At 44.8% G+C, this 24,819-nt stretch overlaps 1 protein-coding gene across 2 annotated transcripts in view; it reads right to left on the bottom strand.

The window, feature by feature from the left end:
• The window catches only part of LOC146207479 (activating signal cointegrator 1 complex subunit 3-like), a 66,798-nt gene extending 44,436 nt beyond the window's left edge, over nucleotides 1–22,362 (bottom strand). The window contains exons 1-17 of one of the 2 annotated variants that reach the window (XM_084587695.1): nucleotides 22,317–22,362; nucleotides 22,131–22,194; nucleotides 22,000–22,046; nucleotides 21,557–21,695; nucleotides 21,366–21,481; nucleotides 20,353–20,912; nucleotides 19,456–19,638; nucleotides 19,063–19,193; nucleotides 17,336–17,483; nucleotides 16,041–16,166; nucleotides 15,765–15,962; nucleotides 12,371–12,511; nucleotides 10,668–10,832; nucleotides 8,892–9,140; nucleotides 8,135–8,269; nucleotides 4,790–4,981; nucleotides 3,559–3,783 (exon numbers count right to left, since the gene is read on the bottom strand). In XM_084587695.1, the coding sequence (XP_084443821.1) occupies nucleotides 3,559–3,783; nucleotides 4,790–4,981; nucleotides 8,135–8,269; nucleotides 8,892–9,140; nucleotides 10,668–10,832; nucleotides 12,371–12,511; nucleotides 15,765–15,962; nucleotides 16,041–16,166; nucleotides 17,336–17,483; nucleotides 19,063–19,193; nucleotides 19,456–19,638; nucleotides 20,353–20,912; nucleotides 21,366–21,481; nucleotides 21,557–21,693 (2,706 nt within the window). In that variant the 5' untranslated portion in view covers nucleotides 21,694–21,695; nucleotides 22,000–22,046; nucleotides 22,131–22,194; nucleotides 22,317–22,362. The other variant, XM_084587684.1, reaches the window with a different exon arrangement.
• Between the last annotated feature and the right edge of the window lie 2,457 nt (nucleotides 22,363–24,819).

Raw genomic sequence — 24,819 nt, 5'->3', positions numbered from 1 at the left:
GCTGCAAGTTAGCTCACGCTAACCAAAAAAAGATACCCACACCACTACAGTAACGCCGTTACCATAAACTTGCAAATGCAAGGTTTCAAGAACTTAAATGAATGACAGGATCTTTACGAAGAAAAACATCTGTCTAACATGTATGAAAACACAAGGCATCTTCATCAGCTGTGTTTCAGCACAACTATACTAGCATAGGCACCAATTTTCGAAGCACCGGAAGAAATACGATTGCCTTCCTGGGCATGTAGAGATGCTCCCCAAGCAATCCCAACCTCCTAAGTTGCTGTCAAGACATTTTAATTTTATTTTAATTACAAGCCAGGCAAAGACCCAGTTTTTCAAAACCTATCAACAGTAACATCTCTGTGACGAAAACGTCTACATAGGTAAATAGCATGACGTCATCAAACAACTGTGACGAGTCATCAGAGCAAAATAAGTAATGACACAGGGCAGCTCGCCGCGTCTGTGTAGACTGCGCACGCTTGGAAAGTTCTGTGCTTCTGCGCACTTGACTCGATCGCCTTTCATGCTGTCTGCTTTGGTGCGCGTTACAATTAGTTCACCTGGCGTCGATTCTCTCTAGAAGCAGTTGTTATGTGCGCAAATAAACAGTGATCCGCGATAGATTAGTGATAGCGAAGGCTATGACTTTGCAAGCCCAGATTGAAGAGACGGCGCCACATGTTTGGACGGCGGCACGCAAGCCTACCACATCGAGACCAATCAGCGCGTGAACACGGAAGCTGCACGGTGTAGCAGGTCACGGTGGCTGGTCGCAGGTGGATCGCTCTATGCTGCAAGTACCTACGTCAGCAACAACGAAGATCGCACTGATGACGCCAGATGGCGGCACTTGCTTGGACAGCGGCACGAGGCCTACCGCATCAGGACCAATCAGCACGTGAGCACAGGAACCATGCATTGTAGCCGCGCAGTGTAGTAGGTAATGGTGGCTGATTGTTGGCGGATCACGTTATGCTGTAACTATATACCAAAGCACTTTTTCGGACGCCAGCTTGGCTGACAGCACTGACAAACCGGGCTGAGAGAGCAGCAACTTCCTTTGTTCAACATGTCTTACCAGTTGACATTCCCAGCATGCCAACTGACCAAGCTTTTGTTGCTGCTGCTTCGTGCTTCGTCGCTTGAGTCGCAGGAGAGTGGGTCAAAATCAAAGCACCTGGCAATGTTGACAACGTCCATGTAATCGGGCGAATGATGTCCACAGCTACGCTGAAGTGCTGCTTGATGATGATATTTTCTTGCATGTGCAATCCCAAGCAGATGAAAAACGTCACTTGTATGCGTACCTAAATTCCGTGCCCAGGTGATCACCAGTCTTGCCAGGCAGGAGTGCTCGTGTAGCTTTCTCGCATCTTTGACATCATCACGCACACGTGCTCGAAGAGATAGAAACTGAAACTGGTCCTGATAAATGCCCTGATAATTAACTAAGCTGTGCTGGAGCTTTTCAGGTTGCAGTACCTCTCTTTTAGACCATTGGGGATCGATTAAAGAAAAAAAATATCGAAACAGAAAATGTATGTCTATACTCCTTTAAAACCTAATTTTCAGGTAATAAAAAAGCTCGTTAATTCAAATTCCACGGGGCCGCCAGGCCAGTTCGAATTAACCAAAATTCGAACTAATGAAAGTGAGCAAAAATGAAGGCGTTTGATGCCCGGAGGGCACGAAAAACATTTATTTAGCAAAAAAGTCTGTTATCATCTTCTGCTTCTTCTCTCTGAGGGCTACCGTACTCACTCGGTCTTCTAGCATGCGAATGCGACGCAGGGAGTCTTCTTTGGCTTCTCCAGACAACACCCGGAAGACAAGATTATGTCTGTCTCTAAAGCGGTGAAACCATCCTTCGGAGGCGACAAAATCTTCCACATTCAAGCGCAGGGCGAAATCGGCCGCCTTCGCCATGATAATTGGGCCGCTCAGTGGAATGTCAGCGCTTCTCATTTCTTTCACCCACGTGATCACAGCGGTCTCAATTTCCGGATACTTGGCTAACCGAAGCCTTTTTCTGTTGCTGGCGAAATCTTCGGCTTCATAGGCATCCTCGATGGCCTTCCTATTTCGGACGTACGTCGACAACGTGCTTGGTGGAATCCCGTGCTTTTTCGCGATTTCCACTTTGCTGGCCTTCCGTTCATCCACCTCGCGTAAAATAGCCACTTTCTCCTTCACCGTCTTGGCACAGTATTTCCCACGCGAACACATCTCGCGGACACAAGCTCACAACAAGCGGCGTGCAAAACGAGGGCTCACGAAATGCAACACGAAACCATGGTCGATAACACTAAAACGTCGTTCCTCGAAGGAGTCGCGGCAGGAAAGACTGTTTAGTACTTGTTCCAGCACCCTAGCGGCGCCCCGATGGTTGTGCCATCTATCGTTCTGCCATGAAAGCTTCCAACGATGGTTTTTAACAGCGCCGCTTGGCAGCGCGCAGTTCGAATTATGGGTGGCGGCGCCAATTTTTGAGTGAATTAACGAGCTGTTACGCGCATAGACTTCTATGCACTGCGGACCGGACCACGATGACTATTTCGAATTATCCAAAATTTTGAATTAACGAGTTGTGAATTAACGAGCTTTCACTGTAAAGCATTCACCATTCCTCGTAGCATTTGGTTTAGCTGATGAGGTTTAACGTCCCAAAGCGACTCAGGATTTGAGAGAGACTGTAGTGGGAGGCGCCGGAAATTTCGACCATCCGGGGTTCTTTAACGTGCACTGACATCGCACAACAAATGGGCGCCTTGCTTTTCACCTCCATCGAAAAGTGGCCGCCTTGGCCACGATTCGATCCTGCATCCTTGGACGCAGAAGTCCAGCACCCTAACCACTGCACCACTGTGGCAGGGCCTTCACAGCATTTACTGACTATGGCTTGCATGCTAAACAAAAGACTTTTTTTTATTACACTGCCGTTTTAAACATTAGTTCCCACATGTGCTACATCAAGTAGTCTGTAAATTTAGGGTTAATTTCTTCTGGTAAACACCAAGAAATAAAATATGCAACACTTTAGATTTCAAGCTGGTCATCCTTACCTAAGAGCCTTTACCTCAGAGAACATTTAGAAAGCAGCAAATAAGGAATGTAAAATTAAGAAGCTGGAGAGCAGGCCGCATAACTATGTGTTACTTAGCAATAATTGCGACTAACCACTCAATGTTACGTGAATCTCTCAAGATGGAGTAGATTTGTAATAAGGGAGTAATTACTCATTCGCGTCTACTCGATGAGTGATTGCTCCTTTACTGCAACTAGCTGCACGGAACTGTTTGCCTATAAACAAGTGATATGTGCCGCCCCAAAAGGGGGGGGGGGAAGGTGGTTGTGGTTTAACGTCCGAAAGCAACTCGGGCTATGAGAGACGCCGCAGTGCAGCACTCCAGAAATTTCGACCACCTGGGGTTCTTTAACGTGCACTGGCATGGAACACACAGCAGAGCACCAGAGTTAAAGCCTGAAATTTCGACGAAAAATTTCCAATAGGCTAGCTAAAATCTTTGGTGCAATCACAGGAGGGCTTACCTCAGCATTCAGGTTGTCCACCAAGCTCTGGTGGAAGTTGCTCTCGATAGGGAACTGGCAGGTGAGCAGTGACAGATACTTGTTAAGCTTGGCATGAGTGGTAATGATGGTGCCATGACCCTCCTTGTCAAACTGTGGACGGCCCGCCCGGCCAAAAATCTGCATCACGTCCAGTATGTCCAGGTCCACAAAGGTGCCGTGCTTTGAGTCATAGATGTCAGTGCCCTGTCGGGAAAAGGAGGAGCTATTACTAGCCATATGAACCTGCAGAAAATTCCCTGGTCAACATACTCTTCAGCAAAAAGCAAAGCGTGGCCAGATGAAGGCCGCATAAAGTATGATACCAGGAACCCATCGGTCACTGAGGTGAAGGAAGCAAAGTACTACTTGTATGTACTTTGATAGCTATCGTGAGAAAGCCACTGTTATTAGTATTCTTCTAATATTCAATGAGTTCAGTGAATACATAACAGAAGACACCGTTATGCTGGTAAAGATTCCACCATCAACTCCTATGCTGTACTGCTCTTACTAGCTCAGCTACAGCAATGTCTGTTTTCCTTTCCAGTTCTGTAAGCTGCAACATGTGCACCAGGAACGAAAGAGCTACCAGCGTCATGAAGAACACATCACGACTAAGGGCTGATAAATACGACATCCGCTGCACTAAACAAAGAACTTACAAAATCTACAATTGCCCTGCATATTTTGCAGTTTCAATGAGTCGGCCTTCTTAACATAATGTGCTCATGTGCATGCAGTAATAGTGTTTACGAGTTGTCAATTAAATATTCATGATGCAGGCCTCATTTGTTTCTGTATATAGCCAACAATCTTCCTCCGATTGCCTTCCAAGGACCCACAGCATTTTCATTTTGTGCTGCTCTAAACGCCTGAAGTCTGCATGGTTTCTGCCTGATAAATATGATCAATATGCATCAATTTTGAACTCGCTAAGTCATCAATTCACAAGATGAAATTCTATGACATGAACAGTTAACAAATCTGACTTGCCAATTTAAATGCATCTTACTGCAGTTCATTCTGAATGAAAGTAAATACTTGTGAAGTGTTGAAAAAAAAAAAAAAAATCATTGACAGACAAAGTATTAAATTCTGACGTTTTGCACTGTTATTGGTACCACTGGCTTGGACACACTGGCAAAGCAGGGAATAGGTGTCGAAAAAAGGGGAGAAAAAAATAAGAATCAAAGAGAGACAAAACACTTGCCTTAATGACTACAGCATGTGCTGGGAGGTTTACACCCCAGGCCAGTGTTGACGTGCAAACAAGGACGTTAATGAGGCCTTCACTGAAAAGTTTCTCGACAAGGTTTCGGTCACTTCGCAACATGCCCGCATGGTGCACAGAGAAACCATAGGGGAAGAGATCCCTCAGGGCGCTGTTTCGAGAGTTGTTCATCTGCAACAGAAAAGAGCAAAGTCGAAGGATATCAGAGGGTCCTAAATATAGAATGCAAGAATAAGTAGAGAAACTAGTGCACACAAAGATGATTAACCAATGCCTAGAAACTAGGGCCCAGCAACAGTAATGTATCACTGCAATGTTGCCCAAACCTTCTCACGAATAGACGCAAATCTAAATTCTGCTGAAAAGAAGTGGAGGCAACTCAATCTTGATATCCTGGTACTAGCATTAACTTCAAATATATCAAACTTGAATGAAGTTTGATATATCGATAATTCGAAACTGAAACGTGGCAATGAGTAAGATTATCTGTATCCTACAAATAAGGGTAAAGTGTACCCTACTGCAGCAAAGTGTCAGCCACTGGCGTATTGGCAACATGCCGCTTGCTGCACGTTGTCAGGTCCAGCCTAGTGCTCATTGAAGCCGCCAAATGTTTTTCTCTCCTTCAGCTCTGGATGATGCTTTGTTAGTAGCCACTGCCCAGCACAGATGGTCTAATCGGGTTTCTTGTGTGCCACAAGCACAATTACCTCACGCTAAGGTTAAGGTACAGCTGAGTTTTTGCAGTGGCTTCAGCAACAAGGCGAGTGAGGTGAACATGGGGAGCAGTTGGTAGACTTCGGCCATGTAGGTGGACTATGCTACATGGTACGCATTGCATCAAACGCTGGCTCTCCTCCAAGGCAGTTCTGTCGCGTGGGAAATGACACGACCAGACCAAAGGCTACAGCCATGCTCCTCCCATTACCATGCTCCTCCCATTAGACAGTTTTGTAGCGTCTTCAAGAAGCTACCGTGGCCAGCAGGTGCAGGAAGGCCATGCCCTACACTGCTCCATGTGGGAAAAGTGATCGCGGGAGTAACATTACATGCAGCACCACTTACAGAGGCCTGGCACACAGTTTGATACAGCAAATGTTTCGTTTGCATAAGTTCTATAAATGAATTCAGCAGTGCTATATTTTTACGTGAGATTTTTAAGGAACTTTTTGACAGTTCACTATAGACCGTTTACAGCGAGTAGTTCAACTCTTCCCTAAAAGGTGGCGCCACTAGGACGGCCGTCATTGCTGGCCTTCGGAACGCATCGGCGCGCAGTGCTAACTGCTGCTGTGTATCTTGTGTAAGAATACCAGCTGACTTTTAAACAGCGCTGCTTTGATGCAGGTGTCATGTGTATTATCGAAGTATTCTGCGAGGAAGTAGAGCTAATGACCCTGTTGTTTAATGGCGAAAGAACAGAAGACGCTTTCTACATAAGGTGCACATCATGGCCTAGGCAACCGTTTTTCTGGGAGATGTATCACGAGTTCATGTTCCTTTCTGGGACAAGAAAGCGCCTGTGAATTGAAGAGAATGGCTATACCTCACGCCCCAGCTCGTTTTAGCGCCGGCAGTAGCCATGGCAATGCGAGAACGACCCTGACGTTTTCTCGGGAATTGGATATTGAGCCTTTGCACTGCTGCCGAGTTTTTTTCGCAGGGCGTTAAGAGGTACCTTGACCTTGCTATTAATGTCTATGCAGTTATACGAATTGATTGAGCAGAGAAGGAAAGTTAGTGTGGGCATGTAAGTGAATCTGTTTACTTTAATTAGGTACTATTCCCTAGGATATGCGGGATCGAATCTCGGCCTCGGCGGCTGCTTTTCGCTGGAGCCAAAAACCCAGGTGCCCGTGTTTTGTGCGATGTCAGTGCACATTAAAGAACCCCAAGGGGATGGGAATTTCCGCAGTCCTCCACTCATAGCCTGAGTCGCTTTGGGACGTAACACCGCACAAACAAAACCAAACTTTAATTAGACAAGTACTGCTGAAATACATGTAATAACTGCTGCTTTTATGAAACTAATGCACGGGCCAATGACGAAATTTACCATGATAAGATTTTTTTATATCCCCGCTTGCTTGGGCTGCGTACTGTGCGTTCTGAATTCCGGTGCAGTTTCCAGTCACCTTCGCCCGAGCGCAGGTGAACGCCCTGAGCGCCTGATGCGGCCTTCAAGCAGCGTAATAGTCTTTTGAAGCCAGGACGTTTACAGGAGATAAAATTATATCTTATCAATTGTCGGGGATTACACGCGCGTCCATATTGAGCAGTAAGTATTGTGCACAATGTTAAATTGTGCACAAGTATTGTGCACAATGTTTCGGCTGTCTACAAGCTGGTTGTCCCCAGCGATAGCGGGTACGCCGCACCGTGCAGCCGAGTACTAGCGCGCCGAAAGCCGTCAAACCAGAAGGCCCGAAGGCCAGCGATGGCGGAAGGGTCACATGATCAAATATGGCAGCGCCCATGCGCTCGCGCTGTAAAGGGTCTATAAGCAGTGATTCTATATATCCAGGATAGATACTAATACCAAAAGGTGGCATGTGCTTCAGCAGTACATTAGATACATTCTGTACTGCAGCATTGGGCTTGGACGAGCAGGAAGATTTGGAAAACATTAGTTTGCATCTACAATGGGGAAAAAAACCTCACCAACAAAGCATGGAGGAAGGGGCATATAAGTAAGGTGTAGGGGTGCATTTATACAGGAAGCCCAGATGGATCTAGCTGCTCAGGATGAACTTGCAGCAGAGCGTCAGGCGTAGACAACCACCAAGCAAGTGGCCAACTTCATCGTCCTCGGGCGCACCGGCATACATTAGCAATAAGTGCTTGGGACTGGGCTAGTTGGAACATCTCATAAATGCTGCGCTGCTTTAGTTGTACATAGACAAAGGAACTGGACAAACGCTTAACCTCAGCGTTTGTTCAGTTCCTTTGTCCGTGCACAACTAAGCAGCGCAGGTGCATGCCAGTGGCTATAACGAAGATTAGCACACTACAAAGGAATGCAATGTTCGACGATTTCTGACACAGATGGTTTGTAACCATGCAGCCTAATGAATTCTTGTCCTCTAAGTGTAGCTACCAAAGGGCTGTACTACAACAAAATACCTGTGTATGCAAATTAAATTGAAACTTGAAACCCTGCCACCAACACAGCATTAATATATCACGATAACCTTTTCATTGCGAAAAAAATTTGTAGTTACAGCTATAGTAGATTTCAAGATATCAAGGCCACAAAGCAGCAGACAACACTCAGGTCTGCATGGACAGTCTGTCAAGCTGTCTTATGTGTTGCAATCTACCTACCTGCCTCTCAGCACCAGCGTACTGAGCACTCTGCTGGACTTGGAATTTGGCCAGTTTTCCTTGCTGTTGAGCCATGTCCCTCAGTGCCCGAGCAGTCTTCACCGTAGAGTTTCGAGAGTGGACGAAAACCATGACCTAAAAGAAAACCGAAAGGCCAGTTCTTTGTGTGGACATCTTGTGAAGTTGCAAAGGCGTCTTACAAAAACGCCGTTCATTCACGTTCATGAACTATACTAGGGAACAACCTTCTGTGGCTATGCAGCCAAAGCTACAGTGCAATTTTATTTACAAACAATAGAAGCTTTCAAGAGTAAACACCCACACATAAAAAAAAAAAAAGAAAACCGCCATCAGTGCTCAATCACGACGCCCATTCTGATGAAAGCAACAACTGCCTTTGACTTCCAGAGCACTAATTTGAATGTGCAACAAAGCGGCTATCACAAACCTTCCGATGCTCAGCCTCCCTTAGAGTTTCACAGGATATCAAAGCTGGGATAATATAAAGTTCTGAAAACATTTCCATTACATTTATGTATTTCCAGCCCTCATCACTTGCTGAAGTGAAGCCATGTTCCACATTAGTTCTTCGATACTGGCTCAAGCCCAGCAATAAAAATAAAATTCATGGCATCACTTTAATCATTAAGGAAGGGCAGGAAATGCAAAAATAGTACGGCACCACCCAATATTAACCTGACCCTACAAATCCTTCAAACCTGTGTGTAATAATTTGAGTGGTGATCCCTTCACTTGCCTGGTAACCTCTCTGAACAACAGAGAACACCTTGTCGAAGCAGACTTCGTCCATGTCAGCAAGCTGCTGCAGTGGTGATGTTGCCTTGACGCCAATGAAAGTCTGCCCAAGCGGAACGGGCCTAAATCGGTTATCGAAGTAGAACAGCCCCTGGCGAGGGTTTACACGCAAGAAGTGAGCCACATCTTCATAGTTAGGAAGCGTTGCAGACAGCCCCACGATGCGGATCATTGTTTGAGATGACTCCACCTGACCAAAGAAAAAAAAAATGGCATGCACACGAAAGCTCTTAAATATATGGAACCCTCAAAGTCATATTACCCATACACAAAATACAAACATTTCGTTACAGTAGATAGTTTAGAGTGTGTGCATCTGATCGCTCCTCTGCATGCTTAAGGGGAGATGCTCCTCGAAGATACTTTTTTCTTAATATTCAACCTATGATTATGAAACTTATATCATTGATAAGGATTTTAATGCAGATTCCAAATATGGTCTTAGTTTTTATGTAGCATTCATAGTTTTTGTGTAATAGAGTCTTCAAAAGTAAAATATAGGGCTTTTTGTGCACACTTTTTTGAGGATTAAATTTATGTTTAGAGTAGCTTGCAATAGCTCATTTTGCATCTTAGGTTTAGTAGTATGAGCAAAACTACTTGAAATTTGATTACAATATCCTGTATTTGCAAAAAAATTCACTAACATCAAAAGTGTACATTATGGGTGCTGCTAGTCAACATTTTGAATTTTTGCCAAAAAATGTAGAAGAGGTATTGACAATCCAGATAGATATGCCCATTCTGCATACTCTGGAGAAGCTGTGTGCAAAATTTTATCCAAATCTGAGAATTCTACGCACTTGAAAGTTTGTGCACAAAATGTAAAAAATGCTGAAAATTAGAATTGGAGAAAAACGCATCTGAAAGTTTGAAACATCTGCATTCTTGAAAAACATGACACAAGCACATGAAATTTATTCACAAAATACAAAAATAAAAAATACAAAAATACGAAACTGCAGGAGATGCTGTCGGAGAGAAGAAGGCTTACTCTTCCTCTCCAAGCAGACGGCAATGGCGGGCGCTCCCGCGTTCTCGAGAGGCAGACGCGCGAAAGTTGACGATGTGCGCGAAAAATTGCAGTTTCTCGAGTCACCTTGGCTCAATAAAATGGATTTTTTATTAACTTCGCGTTCGAATTTTGCCTTGATTTTTGGGGGGATTGTAGCTGAATGCCCAAAGATAATTTTGCAGTAAAAAACCGAAAATTGAAAAATGTCGCGAAAAACTCGCTTTTTCGACGTGCATCTCCCCTTAATGAAAAGGCAACTCGAAGCTAGAACCATCAACATTGGGCAAGGATCGCACGAGTTATCCCTTTACTGACTAAACCGTGCAGCTCCTGTAGTAGCATTTATGAAGGATAATACACCATAATTTCGGCTATATCAAGCTATTTATTATTAGATTTTTTTTTTTTTTACTTTTCCCTATGAGGTTCCACAGTGGTTTCAAAATAAAAAATTCGGACGCTTCAGGTTTTTTTACAAGAAACACTCTAGTATTCCTATTCAAAAAATGCAGTATCTCTACTCAGCCGAAGTAGCCGAGCCGCTACCATCCAATTTAAAATATAAATTTCTACCAAATCCACAAGTGCCGCCCTCATTATAGTCATGACAGGGAAGGTATGCGAGAATATACCAATATTTTTCTACTCATCTCGACAGTACCATACTATGCCTTTAAAAGCATCGTAACCAGTAGAATGTACCTGTCTCAACGTTCGAGCAACAAGTGCTTCGAGTACAGGGCCTCGATCTCCATGAAGCAGGTGAACCTCGTCCAGGATTAACAGCTTCACAATCTGGTTGAGTGCAATGTCGCCCGTCGACTTCCGCGTAACAACATCCCATTTCTCGGGCGTTGTCACCAGCATCTGAAAAACAGACATGCAAATAACAATAGATGCCGTCGACAGCTGCTAGGTGGCTGAGTTACCTCATTAAAACTGCAGCTTAAGACAGTCTTGATCAACACTGCCGGTAATTGAACATTTTTAACAGCAATTTGCAAACTGTACAAGCGTCAAATATGCATGGTGCATCCGACATATGGAACATGCAGCTGCCCGTGTTACATTTATTTTGCTGCAGCTATTCATTGCAAGAGGGATCGCAAACTATAAGTGCCAATGGAAAACACCAACAGCAAGAGTATGAATTCAATCAACGGAGTACTACTAATTACACCTTAGCACCCACGCAATTTGTGCACAAAAAGGTTTCCGGAAACTTTACAGCTGATGGAAAAACTTACAGTTGAGTCCAGACTAGAGCTCGAACCCTGGGGTGCTGCTTATTAAAGGCAGTCACTCCATTATGTTAACTAGAATGGCTAGCAGAAGACGGAAAGTCAGAACTGACTTCCCGTGCAGCTATTCATTGCAAGAGGGATCGCAAACTATAAGTGCCAATGGAAAACACCAACAGCAAGAGTATGAATTCAATCAACGGAGTACTACTAATTACACCTTAGCACCCACGCAATTTGTGCACAAAAAGGTTTCCGGAAACTTTACAGCTGATGGAAAAACTTACAGTTGAGTCCAGACTAGAGCTCGAACCCTGGGGTGCTGCTTATTAAAGGCAGTCACTCCATTATGTTAACTAGAATGGCTAGCAGAAGACGGGAAGTCAGAACTGACCAACTCAAAGCAGTAACAAGGCTTCCGAAATGTAAACACGGGGGCCAGTTGATTGATCATTCTGTGCAATACTGCGCTACTTGATATACAGAGACAAATGGAAGACGACACACGAATGAAGCGCTCCATTCGTGTGTCGTCTTCCATTTGTCTCTGTATATCAAGTAGCGCAGCCTTCCGAAATGTGTTTGTAGGAAGTTCACGAAACAGAATAAATTTGTTTTAATCATGGGTGCAAATGCCCATCGAAACCCACCTCAGCGGAGCCATACAGCTACAAAGAGAAGTGACACAGCACCTTCCTCAACTGTGCTATTGTAGCTTTACTTTGTAGTCATATGGCTGCAGTCAGGTGGACACTAAAGAGTAGTTAGTCCCTATTGAAACGTACTCCATCCCGAGAAATTCCATTCTACACATTGGGCTAGTAGGAGTGTACATTTCTGCCATGTTGGCTAGTTAGAGTCTGAGCTGTGAGTAAATCTGTAGTTTTGCTGTTTTGTGTTCTTTCTCTCATGCTTACTAGACCCCCCCAAAAAAAAAAACATCTGCTCCTCGTCCCAGGGACAAGGATTTTCACTTTAGCTTGGTTTATCCAGCAAGTGTAAAAAATTATGCACATGAATGCAATTCATTAAACCTCTAGTTTGGGCAAACAATTTACAGGAAACCAGCAGAAGTAGCATTCACTACAAACTTCCATTCCAATCCAGCAAACATTCTGTGGTCCATTAGAAATGATTACTACTATCATGCGATAACAGACTCACGTGTGTTTTCATGATTTCGGCTTTGCTCAGCTGCATGTCACCAGTCAGTTCTCGGACGACAACACCCAGTGAATCAAGTCGCTTGCTAAAGTTTCGAACCATCTCAGCTGCAAGGGCCTTCATGGGAGCCACGTACACAACCTGACAAACAGAACAGTTGCAGAAAGTCACTTCAATTTAAACACTAGAGAAATCCTTCACACTCAGAAAAAAAGAAATGGGGGGAGGGGTAATAGTAATACATGTGACAGTGTTAAACGCTCCCGTCCGCAGCTCCCCATTCGCATACGTGTCCTCTGCCATTCGCTTAAACAGTAAATTTCTTATTTTGTGTCTCTGTTTGTATATCACGCAAAATCTTTAGCATGCATACAGTCATAAGCAACCATATTAGTATGTGGAAGGCCACCCAGCATGGATATAAGGACCCACTTGACCAAGTCATACAAACGTGCTTGCACGTGGCTTAGGGGTATCATGTATTACTCAGATTGCGGGGTGCTGGAGGGGGTTCGATACCGCTTACCCTCCCAAATGAATTGAGGTGCTCGCATCACACAATGTCACGCAACTATGCAGCCAAATAGTGCCCGGCCATGTCGGCTGCCAGCTACCACTAGAGGGGGTTTGACACCGCTCACCCTTCCAAATGCTCGCGTCACACGTCGTCACGCAACTGTACAACCAAATAGTGCCCGGCCATGCTGGCTGCCAGCTACCACTCACCAGAGCCATGCCTGTGATTTTAAGCTTACCACTCTGATGCTAGATTTAATAGTTACTACAAAATAGAGCCTTTCACCCTACTGTGTCAAAATTCAAATGCTAAGATGATGGCCTGGTGGACAGGGCCCAATGGGCAAGTTCTGTGCCTCTCTCTGGCTCCCCACACCGAACAGGAAGTGCTAGTTACAGGCTGCATTGCTTGTAATCAGCGCTGATTGAGTGACACGTTCCAACACAAGAGAGAATTAACAAATTGAAATCGTAATGACAGCTGACATGCTTTGTCACAGCACATTACTGGATAGATTTAAATTGTAATCTTCAGTTATTTCAAATTCATATCGAAAAGAGCCTTAAAAAAAAGAAATAGCAGTGGCTTAGCTCTGCTATGCCTGGATATACGTAGCGCAAAGCGCCCGCGGCAGTGCGCACTGGAAAGATTCAATCTTCCAGGCCTCTCTCGCGGCCTCTCTGGGAAAGCACGCGCCCCTTGTCGAACACAACCAGCATTTCATTGAACGCATTAAAGTTCACCGGCGTTCTATAATTCGTCTACAGAAAAGGAAAGGTACAGTATCTGTCACTCACAGAATCCCACTATCCTTCTCACTGTAGACAAAGGGAATTATGAAGAGTGATTCATGATCCGGGGCGTGCCGCAATGGTAAAGCGCTGAGCTGGGGATCCAAGGGATGGAGGTTCGAATCTCCGGTGGAAGGCAAGGTTCATTAATTTATTTTTTAGGTATCGATTCAATGATGATTGAGCATAAGACTTCTGGTTAGTGACTTCGAATTTGGTGGCTCTCGCACATGCGCATAACGGGCGGCGCCCACACGCGAAACTCGGCTCTGACCCGCGTAGTGTATCATTATGCTACAAAAATCCCTACCATACTGTAAATGTGGTGAGTCTACGCATTCAGCAGGCACAGTAAACCACTACAAACCTCCCAACCAAGTCATGTGCTTCTATACACCACATAGTATTCACTAATGGTGGGAACAGTAAACTTTTCTTTGCTTGTTTGTTTTTTTAGCCACATTTCCCTCTAATTACAAAAGTGCCATCATGTGATGCAAGGAAGGACACATTTACAACGGACATTGGTAGAGGGGTCCCATAGCTCCCAGAGGCACAAGGCAAGAAAAAATGTGGATAAAAGAATTACAAGTAAAGGAGACATTGAAGCTAAATGTTTAACGCTTAATTACTTCACTCTCGTGTACCTTCAAAAAATGTTTCTGCGGAGGCAACGTCACGTGACAATAGCCGACAAAGAGGGGTGTCAAGGTAGCTTTATGTCTATCCATTTGCTGAAGGATCCTAGTTTGTTTATAGCACAACACACCATTCATGTGGGCATATTTCACAAGCTCTACACATATCTGTCATTTATCGCTATGCATCAAGGTTAAAGCTGCCACAGTTTGAACTATATGATGAACCCTACTATAAGGTGGCATAAGCAAGTACCATGGCAGGCAGCAATAATAACTTCAGAAACCCTGAAAACTGCCATGAAAAATTGGTTATTACAAAGGACAAAACCCACTTCAAAGAGCTAAGCTTAGCAGCATGCATTCTTGCAACAGCTAGGTCAATGCTATGACCTCTTTCACTTGCAACATGCGCACAACCTTATATCAAAACATTTGCAACCTTTCTGGAATGAGAGGATAACCTAAAAAAAAAAAACAGACAAGAAGGTCAAAAGCAAAGGTGTCAAAAGAAAAGCTCACTTTCCTTTCCTTGGGGTCACCTTTTACAAACCCTGCATAAGTGCTTATCAGAAAGTAAAACAATGTGACATGAAATAGGCTGAACGTTTTGAAGCTAATAGGGAGCAAAAAAATGCGAAATGCAGCTGTAACAAGCTATGGGAACAAGTGGCTATGTGGATTGGTAGACATCTACTGACGATCACGAGGTAACAGTATACAGAAACAGAGCGAACAAAAAAAGCAGAAAAAGATGATGCAGTGCTGACTATAGCATATTTACTTGATTCTAAACACCCAAAGTGAAAGGGGGGGGTACTTAGATTAGAAGCATCTAAGATGCCCCCCATGTTTCCGTGTCGATATCTTTACGAGACAAGCGTGAGAAATAACAAAACATCTTCCGCAAACACAACTGCAGTGCGCTTGAAATTCAAGCTGCCACAGCCTTCTTCAAAATCCTTTCAACTTCCGTTACGTATGCCGAACACTGATACCCAACAAAGCAATGCGAGCCCGCGATGCCTGAAAACCTGCCGAGAACAGCCAAATGGGTGACAATTATAAGTCGACGCGACAACACACTAATAGTAATCAGGGTTGCTTCCAGGCGGCTTCTGGCATCCCGTGCTGCCAGCTGTCGCGTAGTGTCAGAACTAAGCAACACAAGGTGTGGAGATCACATCGCGGACACTGCAAAACCTCGCGTTTCCAGCAGCTTCAGCTCGAATGAGTGAGCAAGTGCACCAGATGCCTTGTCTATGCCCTCTTCCTCACAGAAAGGGGGTGCTTGCATTCTCATGCAAACTTTTTCTTACAAGTTTTTGGGGAAGTTAGGGGGGATGCTTAGAATCGCGGAAATATAGCAGTTTCTTTCGTTGTATCCTGCGCTGTTTCCACAAGGTCTAGCAATGGCGCTTAAGTGAACAAACCCCCGAGTATCTCACCTTGAAGTTTGTACCTAAAGTCCTCCCATTGATGTGCTGCTTCACCTCGTGCAGAATGGCGAGCATGGCCACGTTGGTCTTGCCAGCACCCGTGGGCGCACAAATCAGCAAGTTCTCATTTGTGTTGTACACAGTGTCAAACACAATGGACTGTATCTTGTTCAGAGTCTTTACCCCTTTGAAGCCTGCCTGGCAGACCTGCTCAGTAGAAATGCCGAAAAAAGAAAAGCTAACATTAGCATGACCTACAAGGCGAAAAATTGCAACTCGGTGTACCTCGTCTAAGTTGGCTATCTCAACCAGGTGCTTGCCAACATTCACTGGAGGGGGCTCACTCAACGGTATAGATACTTCCTCATATTTCCCATTGGAGGTAATCTTGCAGTCTGTAGGCAGAGTCATCTGTTGTATATAACAGAAAGAAAACATCTTGTCAGTCTTTGTGAGCAGCTTAAAAAAAAAAGTGACACAGGCCAAAATGCAAGTATATATTTGCTACAGTTAACACGCGAAAATTTGGACCCGATTTTTTTGCACATGCTTAATTATTCGGACTTTTTCGAGGCAATGCGACATCCTCCACGGAGTTAATGTATATGAGCCCCTAAAATTTTGGATGCACTGGTTGCTCAATTGTTCGGACCTCATTCGCATTCGCTGCGGCACTGCTGCCAATTGCCAAGCCTCCTTTAATTTGCAAGATGGAAAATCATTCATTCAGGCTTCAAGAGAGTTGAAATGTGATCATATAATGTGCAATTCAAGTTAGAAAGGAACATAATAGAAGTGGGACCCTTTTCGCAGTATGATGCACTAGCAGTCTTTATAACAACACCGACGCGTTTTAAGGATAGTTCACCGCACAGAGTGTGAAGTCTACGTGGTGAAGCATCCCCAAAATGCGGCAGTTCAGTGAGCTCACAATGGCAAGCTCACTTTCGCCTCTGGACTAGCCCCGTGTTCGCTTGCACGCATCATTGACAGCAGTACAGCCACCAAATGCTGGTTGCTGCCTGTCAACTATGTAAACAATTAGTGTTCTACACTGGCTGCAGAGGTGGATGCTCGCCACCCGCTGCGGGCTTGTGCAGAAACAAGGGCGTCAAGGACACGGATTCTCCAAGAAGTGGGACTGTTGGCTACGAGGGAGGAGGATTTCTTCAAATGGCAAACGGAAAACGCTAAAAGTAAGAGCCTCGGTTTCTGGAAGAAAACTCTGCATGATTTTCTATTGTATGCCTTATGGCAAGTTTGTTAAAAAAAATAAGAACTGCACAGTGAGACCGTGAAGCCTCAGAATGTGCACAAAGCTGCTGGCCCCTTCCTCCACCATAGTAGCAATTGGAAGTTTACATAGGTAAAGTAACTTTAATATTTAAAATTTAACTTTTCAAACATTTCTATGGTATATAGTGAATCCGAAAAATCAGTCGTCAACTGTGCGTTGTTTGTGCAAATAGCGACAATATAACCATTTAACACCAAGGTTCAAACCCAAAGGCTGGTGCACAGGCCTCAATTTCATCACCAATGGTCCTCCCCCTCTCCATGATAGAAAATGTAATACCTACCTTGGCTCCTGCTATGAAGGCCGCAGATTTCTTGGCCTCAGCATAGGAGTCATAAACATTTGGATACCTCTCTACACGGGCTTGCGGCCTCCTGGCCAGAAGTGGAGTAGCTTTGGCAGTCATAAGTTCAGCATTCAGTTCAGCATGTCTGCAACAATCAGGATAATAACATTTGGTTATGGATGGTTAAAGCAGGTAAGCTAGAACAGAAAGATAAAGGACTTAGTTGAAGTGAAACACAAAGTTAGACTGTTCTGGCCTACAATGTGATTTACCCTGTTTCCATATTCTGGCATAATTTCTGTTTTCAGTGTGCGCACACACACCAATCCCATTAGCTTTCTTTCTTTCTTTTCTTACACTCCATTTTTGTTCTACATACCACTAAATTTATAGGAGAAGTATGCTTGCACTACTGTTCATGAGAACAAAGCTATAATACAGCTTAGATAATTACAGCTTAAGTAATTTTGATAATCATATCATAAAATCATATTTTGATAATCATTTTGATCAAGTTTGTTATCTTTGCTCTTAGCTCTCTCGAGTCAACAGCTACAACAGTGTGCATCATCATCATCATCAGCCAGGCTATACCCACTGCAGGGCGAAGGCCTCTCCCATATTCCTCCAATTAACCTGGCCCTGTGCAAGCTGCATCCACTCAACCCTTGCAAACTTCTTAACCTCACCCACCCACCTAATTTTCTGCCACCCCCTGCTATGCTTTCCTTCCCTTGAAACCCAATTGGTTACTCTTAGAGACCATCAGTTATCCTTCACACTAAATGTCTTCACACTAAATGTCCTGCCCATGCCCATTTCTTCTTAATTTCGACTAGAATGTCAGTTAACTTGAGTTATTTCTCTGACCCACTCTGCACGCTTTCTATCTCTTAACGTTACACCAACCATTTACCAGAATGCGTACCGAGCTATTTTGTTCTGAACTGTTTTGACCTTTGACCCACTACAGTGGTTCAGAAGTTCAGGCATTCAGCTGCTGAGCCTAAGAACATGACAGCGAATACGTGGTTGCCACACCCACACTTCAAAAGAGGCAAACGCAAAACATTTGTTCTGTGTGATGACATTACAGGTTGAAGAACCCCAGGTGGTCGGAATTATTCCAGTGGCCAAAATTAATCTAAATTATTATGGAGCCTCTTCATCTTTTTCTTCTTTCGCTCCCTCTTCCATCCCTTCCCTCATAGTATGCTCAAGCAGCAAATTAAAGTGAGACAGTTTTACTGTGTGTTTCTTTTCTTCAAAACCCATTCATTTTTTTTAGCCATATTAATCTTACAATACCTTGAACTGTTTGAAGGCTATTATTGCTAACGAATTTCATGAGCCCAAGATCCCTAAAGCAGGGGGCCGTAAAGGGTCCGCTGGTTAGATGAGATTAGAGAGAGAGAAAATAGAATAGAAAGGCAGGGAGGTTAACCAGGCGATGCCCAGTAGGCTACCTTACACATGGGAAGGGGAACAAAAGTAGAAAAAGGAAAGAAAGAGCACCAAGGAAAGGAGTCTATTCCATGTCCAGAAATCTATAGTGAGAGGGGGTAGAGAGTGTGCACTTAAAGTTTTGAACTCAACCTCAAGTCCTTTAAAATGCGATTAGAGAATTTGCAGGGATGGGGTGGGGCCACAAAAGAATGCTGAATGCTGTAAGGCATGCTTCACAAAAGAAAAACGGGTAACACACAAGAAAGGTAGTTGCTTACTTTTGCCTACGAAGGAACTCAACATTCAGCAAAGTCTCATCTTCCTGCTCCTTCACATTCTTCATACGATCCCGTCCCATCCTTTTTTCTTCTTTCTGAATCTTTTTCATCAAGTTCTTCTCCTGTTCAGACTGGAATGGAAAATAGGTTGAAAACAACACAAAAGTGATAGAGAAATGAAAGACTGCACAGCCAATGTCAAGAAACCCAGAGTGAGCAGTGTGCAGGCAATTTCAATAGATGCAATCCAAGTTATCAAGAGGATGCTCTATCATCTGACTTAGCCGGAAAGAAAAGCGCCATTAAAATTAACCATGGACACTCCAGCATTTGGGTGTCTAACAAGCAATGAATGCAGAAATACAGCCATATATTTGTGCTAGCACTGGTTACCTGAATAGTGACTTGGCATCCATATGTAGGCTTTGATGGCTGGCTCTTGAAAGGGGGCGCAACATGTGCAAAAGGCTCAGCCATAGTTAATGCATCAGCATTCATGGCTTTCACAAGCTCTTTACGGTGGTCCAGGATATTATGTATCACACCAAGAAACTCAGCACCAAAAATTTCATACATCTGAAAGAAGAAGCAGGAGATATCAAACCAGCACCTTGGTTTGAATATTAATTTTTTTTCTTTTTTTGCAAAGAAAAGATGAATAGTTATGCCTGCAGCTCTAATTTTCAAAGGGTACATACACTGACTTCGCCATGTATGTTCACAATCAATTAACAAACAACCTCTATTACATTTGAGATGCTTGTACAAAATTTGAATTTTCCTTCAGATTTCTTTGCTTGTACATAACATTTTCAGTTACTCTTGATGACTTAGACATGTGAATAAGCAAACCAGTGCTTTTAACCATTAATTTGAATTCTTTAAAACCTGAGTCAGAGAAAGCTCATTCATCTGTTACCAAAACTTCTCTGAACGCACAGATACCCTCATTTCATTATGAGAGAAAAAAAAAAAAAAAAAACAGGACTGCATAAAGCCAACCTAGCTTATTTTTATGCACATTCAGATGCCAATTTTGAACTGAGACAAAGCACATGACTCTAACATATTCCATCACTGAAAGTGTAATTCCATGCAACTGCCATTAGACTGACTAATGTTTTGAAAAATCACATTGAATTAGCTATTGAAATCATTTCTGCAAACCAGCACACATACTGTAGATTAGGCTTGGTACAAACGTCACTTTGAGTGGTTTTAAAGAAGGAAAGGTACTGCTTAGTACAAGCAGAAAGCAGCCACAACATCACACTGGGGCAAGTGAATTACCTCGCCTTCGAGTTCCTTGTCAGTTCGCTGCGAGTCCAGCATGGGGGCCACTATGTTCACACACTCGTCCACTGAAAGCCCCAGGGCGTTTCCATCACACAGAGCAGCCTTCACTTGACTCCTCAGCCAATGGGCATCGTAGCGGCTCTTTGGCTTCTCTGTCACCACTGCTAACGGTTCTTTGAAACCTATGTCCAGGCAGGCCTGACCTCTAACAAACAGTTCGTCCTCTGAACATGCGTCCACCTCATCGTCCACAAACGGCACAAAGGCACCAACTTTGATTCGCCGAGCAAACTCGGTGCTCTCGGGAAATGTGTCTTCCAGGCTGTTCCTCTGTTCGAGCAGCATCTCCCTCGTTTCTGGTGGCAACCATGTGAAGATCTTGTGCACCAAGGTGCAGGCCTTTTTCGCGAGGTCGGGAGGGAAGCTCCCAAAGGCCCTCTTGAGCTGCTGTCTCTGGTGCTCCGTGACATAGTCATGATCCCCATCTGTCTCGAAGATATCCAGCAGCTGTAGTGCTGATGCGTGCAGAACTTCCTCAAGGCACTCTCCACCAGCTATGCAACAACCATAAGAAAACAGGACGTCAGCAAAACAGATAAAATGACTGCCCTGCGCTCGAGCCCAGCCCTATTTACTATTTTGATCAAGGGATATGGTATTTCACCAATGAACTATAGATATCTGAAGCTGAAGGAGTACAACATGAACAAATAGCATGAATGAGTAGGATTCAAAACAGCTTAGGTTGTCCCAAAGAAAACAAAAGAACAAAAGCAGAGTGCAGATACCATCCGAAATATTTTGCCAGAACAGCGATATTATTATGCAGTAAGCATAGTATTAAGTGGGTAACCTTCAAGTTATATATGACTCAACGGTTAGTCACACCTCCCTACATTAGGCGATGGTGCAGCGGTGCCCAAGCGCACTTCCTTTATTCAATAGAATCGTGTTCGGCCTCTGCATTTGTATTAAATCAGCCCAGCTAAAATCAGTGCTGTACTCACAAAATTCTTGGGCACAGCGAAGCAACTCGCGCAGGCCGACTACCACGTCAGTGTCTGGTATATCCTTCACCGATAACACAGCCTGCCTGAAGTAGTTCCAAATAGTGCTACTCTTCCTGTAAAAGAAGCAATTTGAGTAAGTGCTGGCGGTCTATGTGAACAGCGTGTACGCCGCAAAAACAAGGCCTTACTTGAGACGCTTTTCAGACTGACAGCGCTTTTTCACGGCGATCGCGTCCGGCGCTTCATCAAAACATGCTTCATTAGCGGCGACTCCTGAGAATGCTCGAAGAGTCTCCGATAACTGTGGCTGCACCAACTGATTCATACCTGCGCGACATGAGACAAAATTGACCACATAAATGCCTCGAGTACGAATTCTGCTTTTGCGTTATAGTTTCTAAAACGCTGCATGTGGTACGTATCGTCAAAGCGTGACACACACATTCCTTCCTTTACTATTTACATAAAATCGTGAGTTTTGTAAACTATGGATCCTGTCAATGCCAAGCACGCCACTAATGAGATATGACAACCATTTCACCAGATGGTTCCCGGATGATCGATTCGCGGGACAGGTTACAGTGGGTGCAAACCATGCAAACATGTGAAGGCGACCTGAGGCAACACTTACCGCGCGATAAGACCGATGATTGCGCTTCATGACCACTAGCGTTGACACTGCAGCAAAAAAAAGACGTATCAAACCTCTAGCGATGCTCTCTCATCACCAGATCAAACACGTCAAAGAAACGCGGAACTCACGTGAACCTCAGCGCAAACGTAAGGATGATGAATGGTCACAGAATGCGATGAAACTTCAATGGCTCTGTACAGGGTTAAAGACCACGCATCAGAAAAAGTCGGGAAACGATATAACAGCAATAAACTTGCATGCACATGCACGTAATCATGCACGCAGTACACAAGCACAAGCAGAAGACTACCGACCGGCTGGCACGAGATTATCGCCGCCGCTCGTGGCGACACCTGTAGGCCTGTGGCTTGCGTGTTGGCGGTGGCCACAAAGTGGCCGGGTGGTTAAATATCACTAGAATTTATTTTCTAAAAAAAGTCATTTTATCATCTCATATTTTGTTTTTATTTCAAAAAAGATTTTTTTGTCGGGTTTTGAGTTTTGATCACATCACGGGAATGGCGGGAACGCCGGCTCGGTTTGAGTTCTGACCGTTCCGACTGGGACAGTCTCCTGTATTTCTAGGCTTCGCTTTTCGCATTCTGAAAAATATCAAATTAACTGAATATCCTAATGTATCCGTCATGGTGCACCCTCGCTCTTGGCCAGTGCCTCCCTCCCTGAGTTCTCCAGAGACACTGGCCCCGCCGTGGTGGTGCAGTGGTAAGACGCCCGACTACTGTGCCGGAGCACCCGTGTTCGAACCCGACCTCGGCGGCTGCGTTTCGATGGAGGCGAAACGAAGAGGCGTCGTGTGCTGTGCGATGTCAGCGCACGTTAAAGATTCCCAGGTGGTCGAAATTACTCCGTAGCCCTCCACTACGGCTCCTCTTTCTCTCTTTCCACTTTCATTCCCATCTTCCTCCCTTCCCTTACGGCGCGGTCGCGGTGTCCGCAGAAAACAAGTGAGACAGTTACCTCGCCTTTCCCTTCCTATAAATAAATCAAATCAAACCAAATCCAGAGACACTGCATGTCTTGACCCGTCGCAGGCCGCTTGTGTTTCGCAGACACCTCGATAAACGACAAACTAGGGTGCCTCGATGCAGCGCCGACATCGAGGCACCATACGACAAACGTGCGTGCCACAGCCACGCCACCACGTGCACTGCACTAATCTTCGTTGACTCTACTGAACTCATCGACGGCCTCAAACAAATAAAGGAACATTAAGTCGTCGTTGAGGCCATCATTCATGCCGGCCCAGGGGAAAGGCGTAACTGGTCTAGGTTTAAGGAACAATTCCAAGTTGGATCCCAGTTGAATTTATGGGGTCACACTATGCACAACCGGCGGGGAAAACGAGCTCGCATGCCAACTACGAGCAGACGTTTCTCGTACGCGGCATGCATTTGCTTGCTTCCCAGGTGAAAATTTCCAGTTGGGAATCAGCTGGTTTCAGTTGGTCCCAACAGCGACCTTGCTGGTTTCAGCTGGGCCAGCTGGTCCCAACAGCAACACGTACCAGCTGCTTTCCAACTGGGGTAGTTGGGAATCTGCTGGTTTCAGCTGGGCCAGTTGGTCCCAACAGGAACTCTAGTGGTTTTCAACTGGGCCAGCTGGTACGTCAATGTTGGCAAGTGCACAGGGCCTGTAGCAGCGCTCCGTTAGTGGTCGTGCGGAGGTCAAGGCCCCCTCCTGGCCTAAAAACAATTTTGAAGCCTTCTGCTGGTAGGCAAGGGAGGGAGCGTGAAGACGGAAGTGACAGGGGAAATGGTGGCTGACGGCGGTGGAATGTCGGACTTGCATGGATGAGGTCGATGCAGGCGTTTGTGAGACGCTGAGAGCTGGTGGGACGCAGCTGCATGGTGTGAATTCACGGCCCAGACCCAGTGCAAGCCTGCTTCAAGCTCGGCAGGGGTGATATAATAATAATAATAATAATAATAATAATAATAATAATAATAATAATAATAATAATAATAATAATAATAATAAATTGGTTCACAGGAAGGGAATGCACAGTATCTGTCACACTTGTTTCTGTGGACACCTGAACCGCATCGTAAGGGGAGGGATGAAGGTGGGAGTGAAAGGAAAGAGGAGCCGTAGTGGAGGGCTACGGTTTCAATCGGATCTTTAACGTGCGCTGACATCGCACAATTACGAACGCCTCTTCATTAACGAAACGTTTTATTTACTGCATCAAAGAGGACGCGAAACGACGAAGATGGACGCCGGCCTGATCAGACGTTAGTGTCATTACCCCATATGGTCAGCAGGGCAGGGTACCGTTGGTGCCGAGCTTGCAGTCGTCAATAATTTCTCGGTCGGCCTAGACACGTTTATTAGTAACCGTTTATTAACTCTAATTCAATGCAACACACACTGCAGAAGAATGTTCTATCCGTGGTCGTTGTGGTCGTCAGCCGGGCAGGTGAAGGAATGAATAGTGGCTATCTGAGAAGGAATCGGTTATTGCGCATCGGGTTTCGAGTTCTTCCTCGCGATTGTAATGCAGTCCCTTCCCGTATGAGTGAGGAAAACGCTGTGCCTTCTCCCAGTGCCTACGATAACGTGCTTCTCCCGCACACCCTCCTGGCGGGTGCGCGTCCGTCGACTGTGCCGCGCTCACTCGGCGCTGGCTAGGAAGGAGAGCGGGATCGATACACGTGCATTCCTACAAATTTCAGTTGGCGTTTGTGAAACGCCGGTGGGTTTGATGTTGTTTATTGCGCATGTGGCTGCAAATAAAATAGGCGATATTTAGCGCTTGTCCTGTATGTTTTTTTCCTTCCGTGTGCGATCTTTCAATGC

Source organism: Amblyomma maculatum, chromosome 1 (assembly GCF_055883805.1).
Source record: "Amblyomma maculatum isolate TAMU_Amacu chromosome 1, ASM5588380v1, whole genome shotgun sequence".
Classification (NCBI taxonomy): Eukaryota; Metazoa; Arthropoda; class Arachnida; order Ixodida; family Ixodidae; genus Amblyomma; species Amblyomma maculatum.
This window is presented reverse-complemented; position numbering and strand designations above follow the sequence as displayed.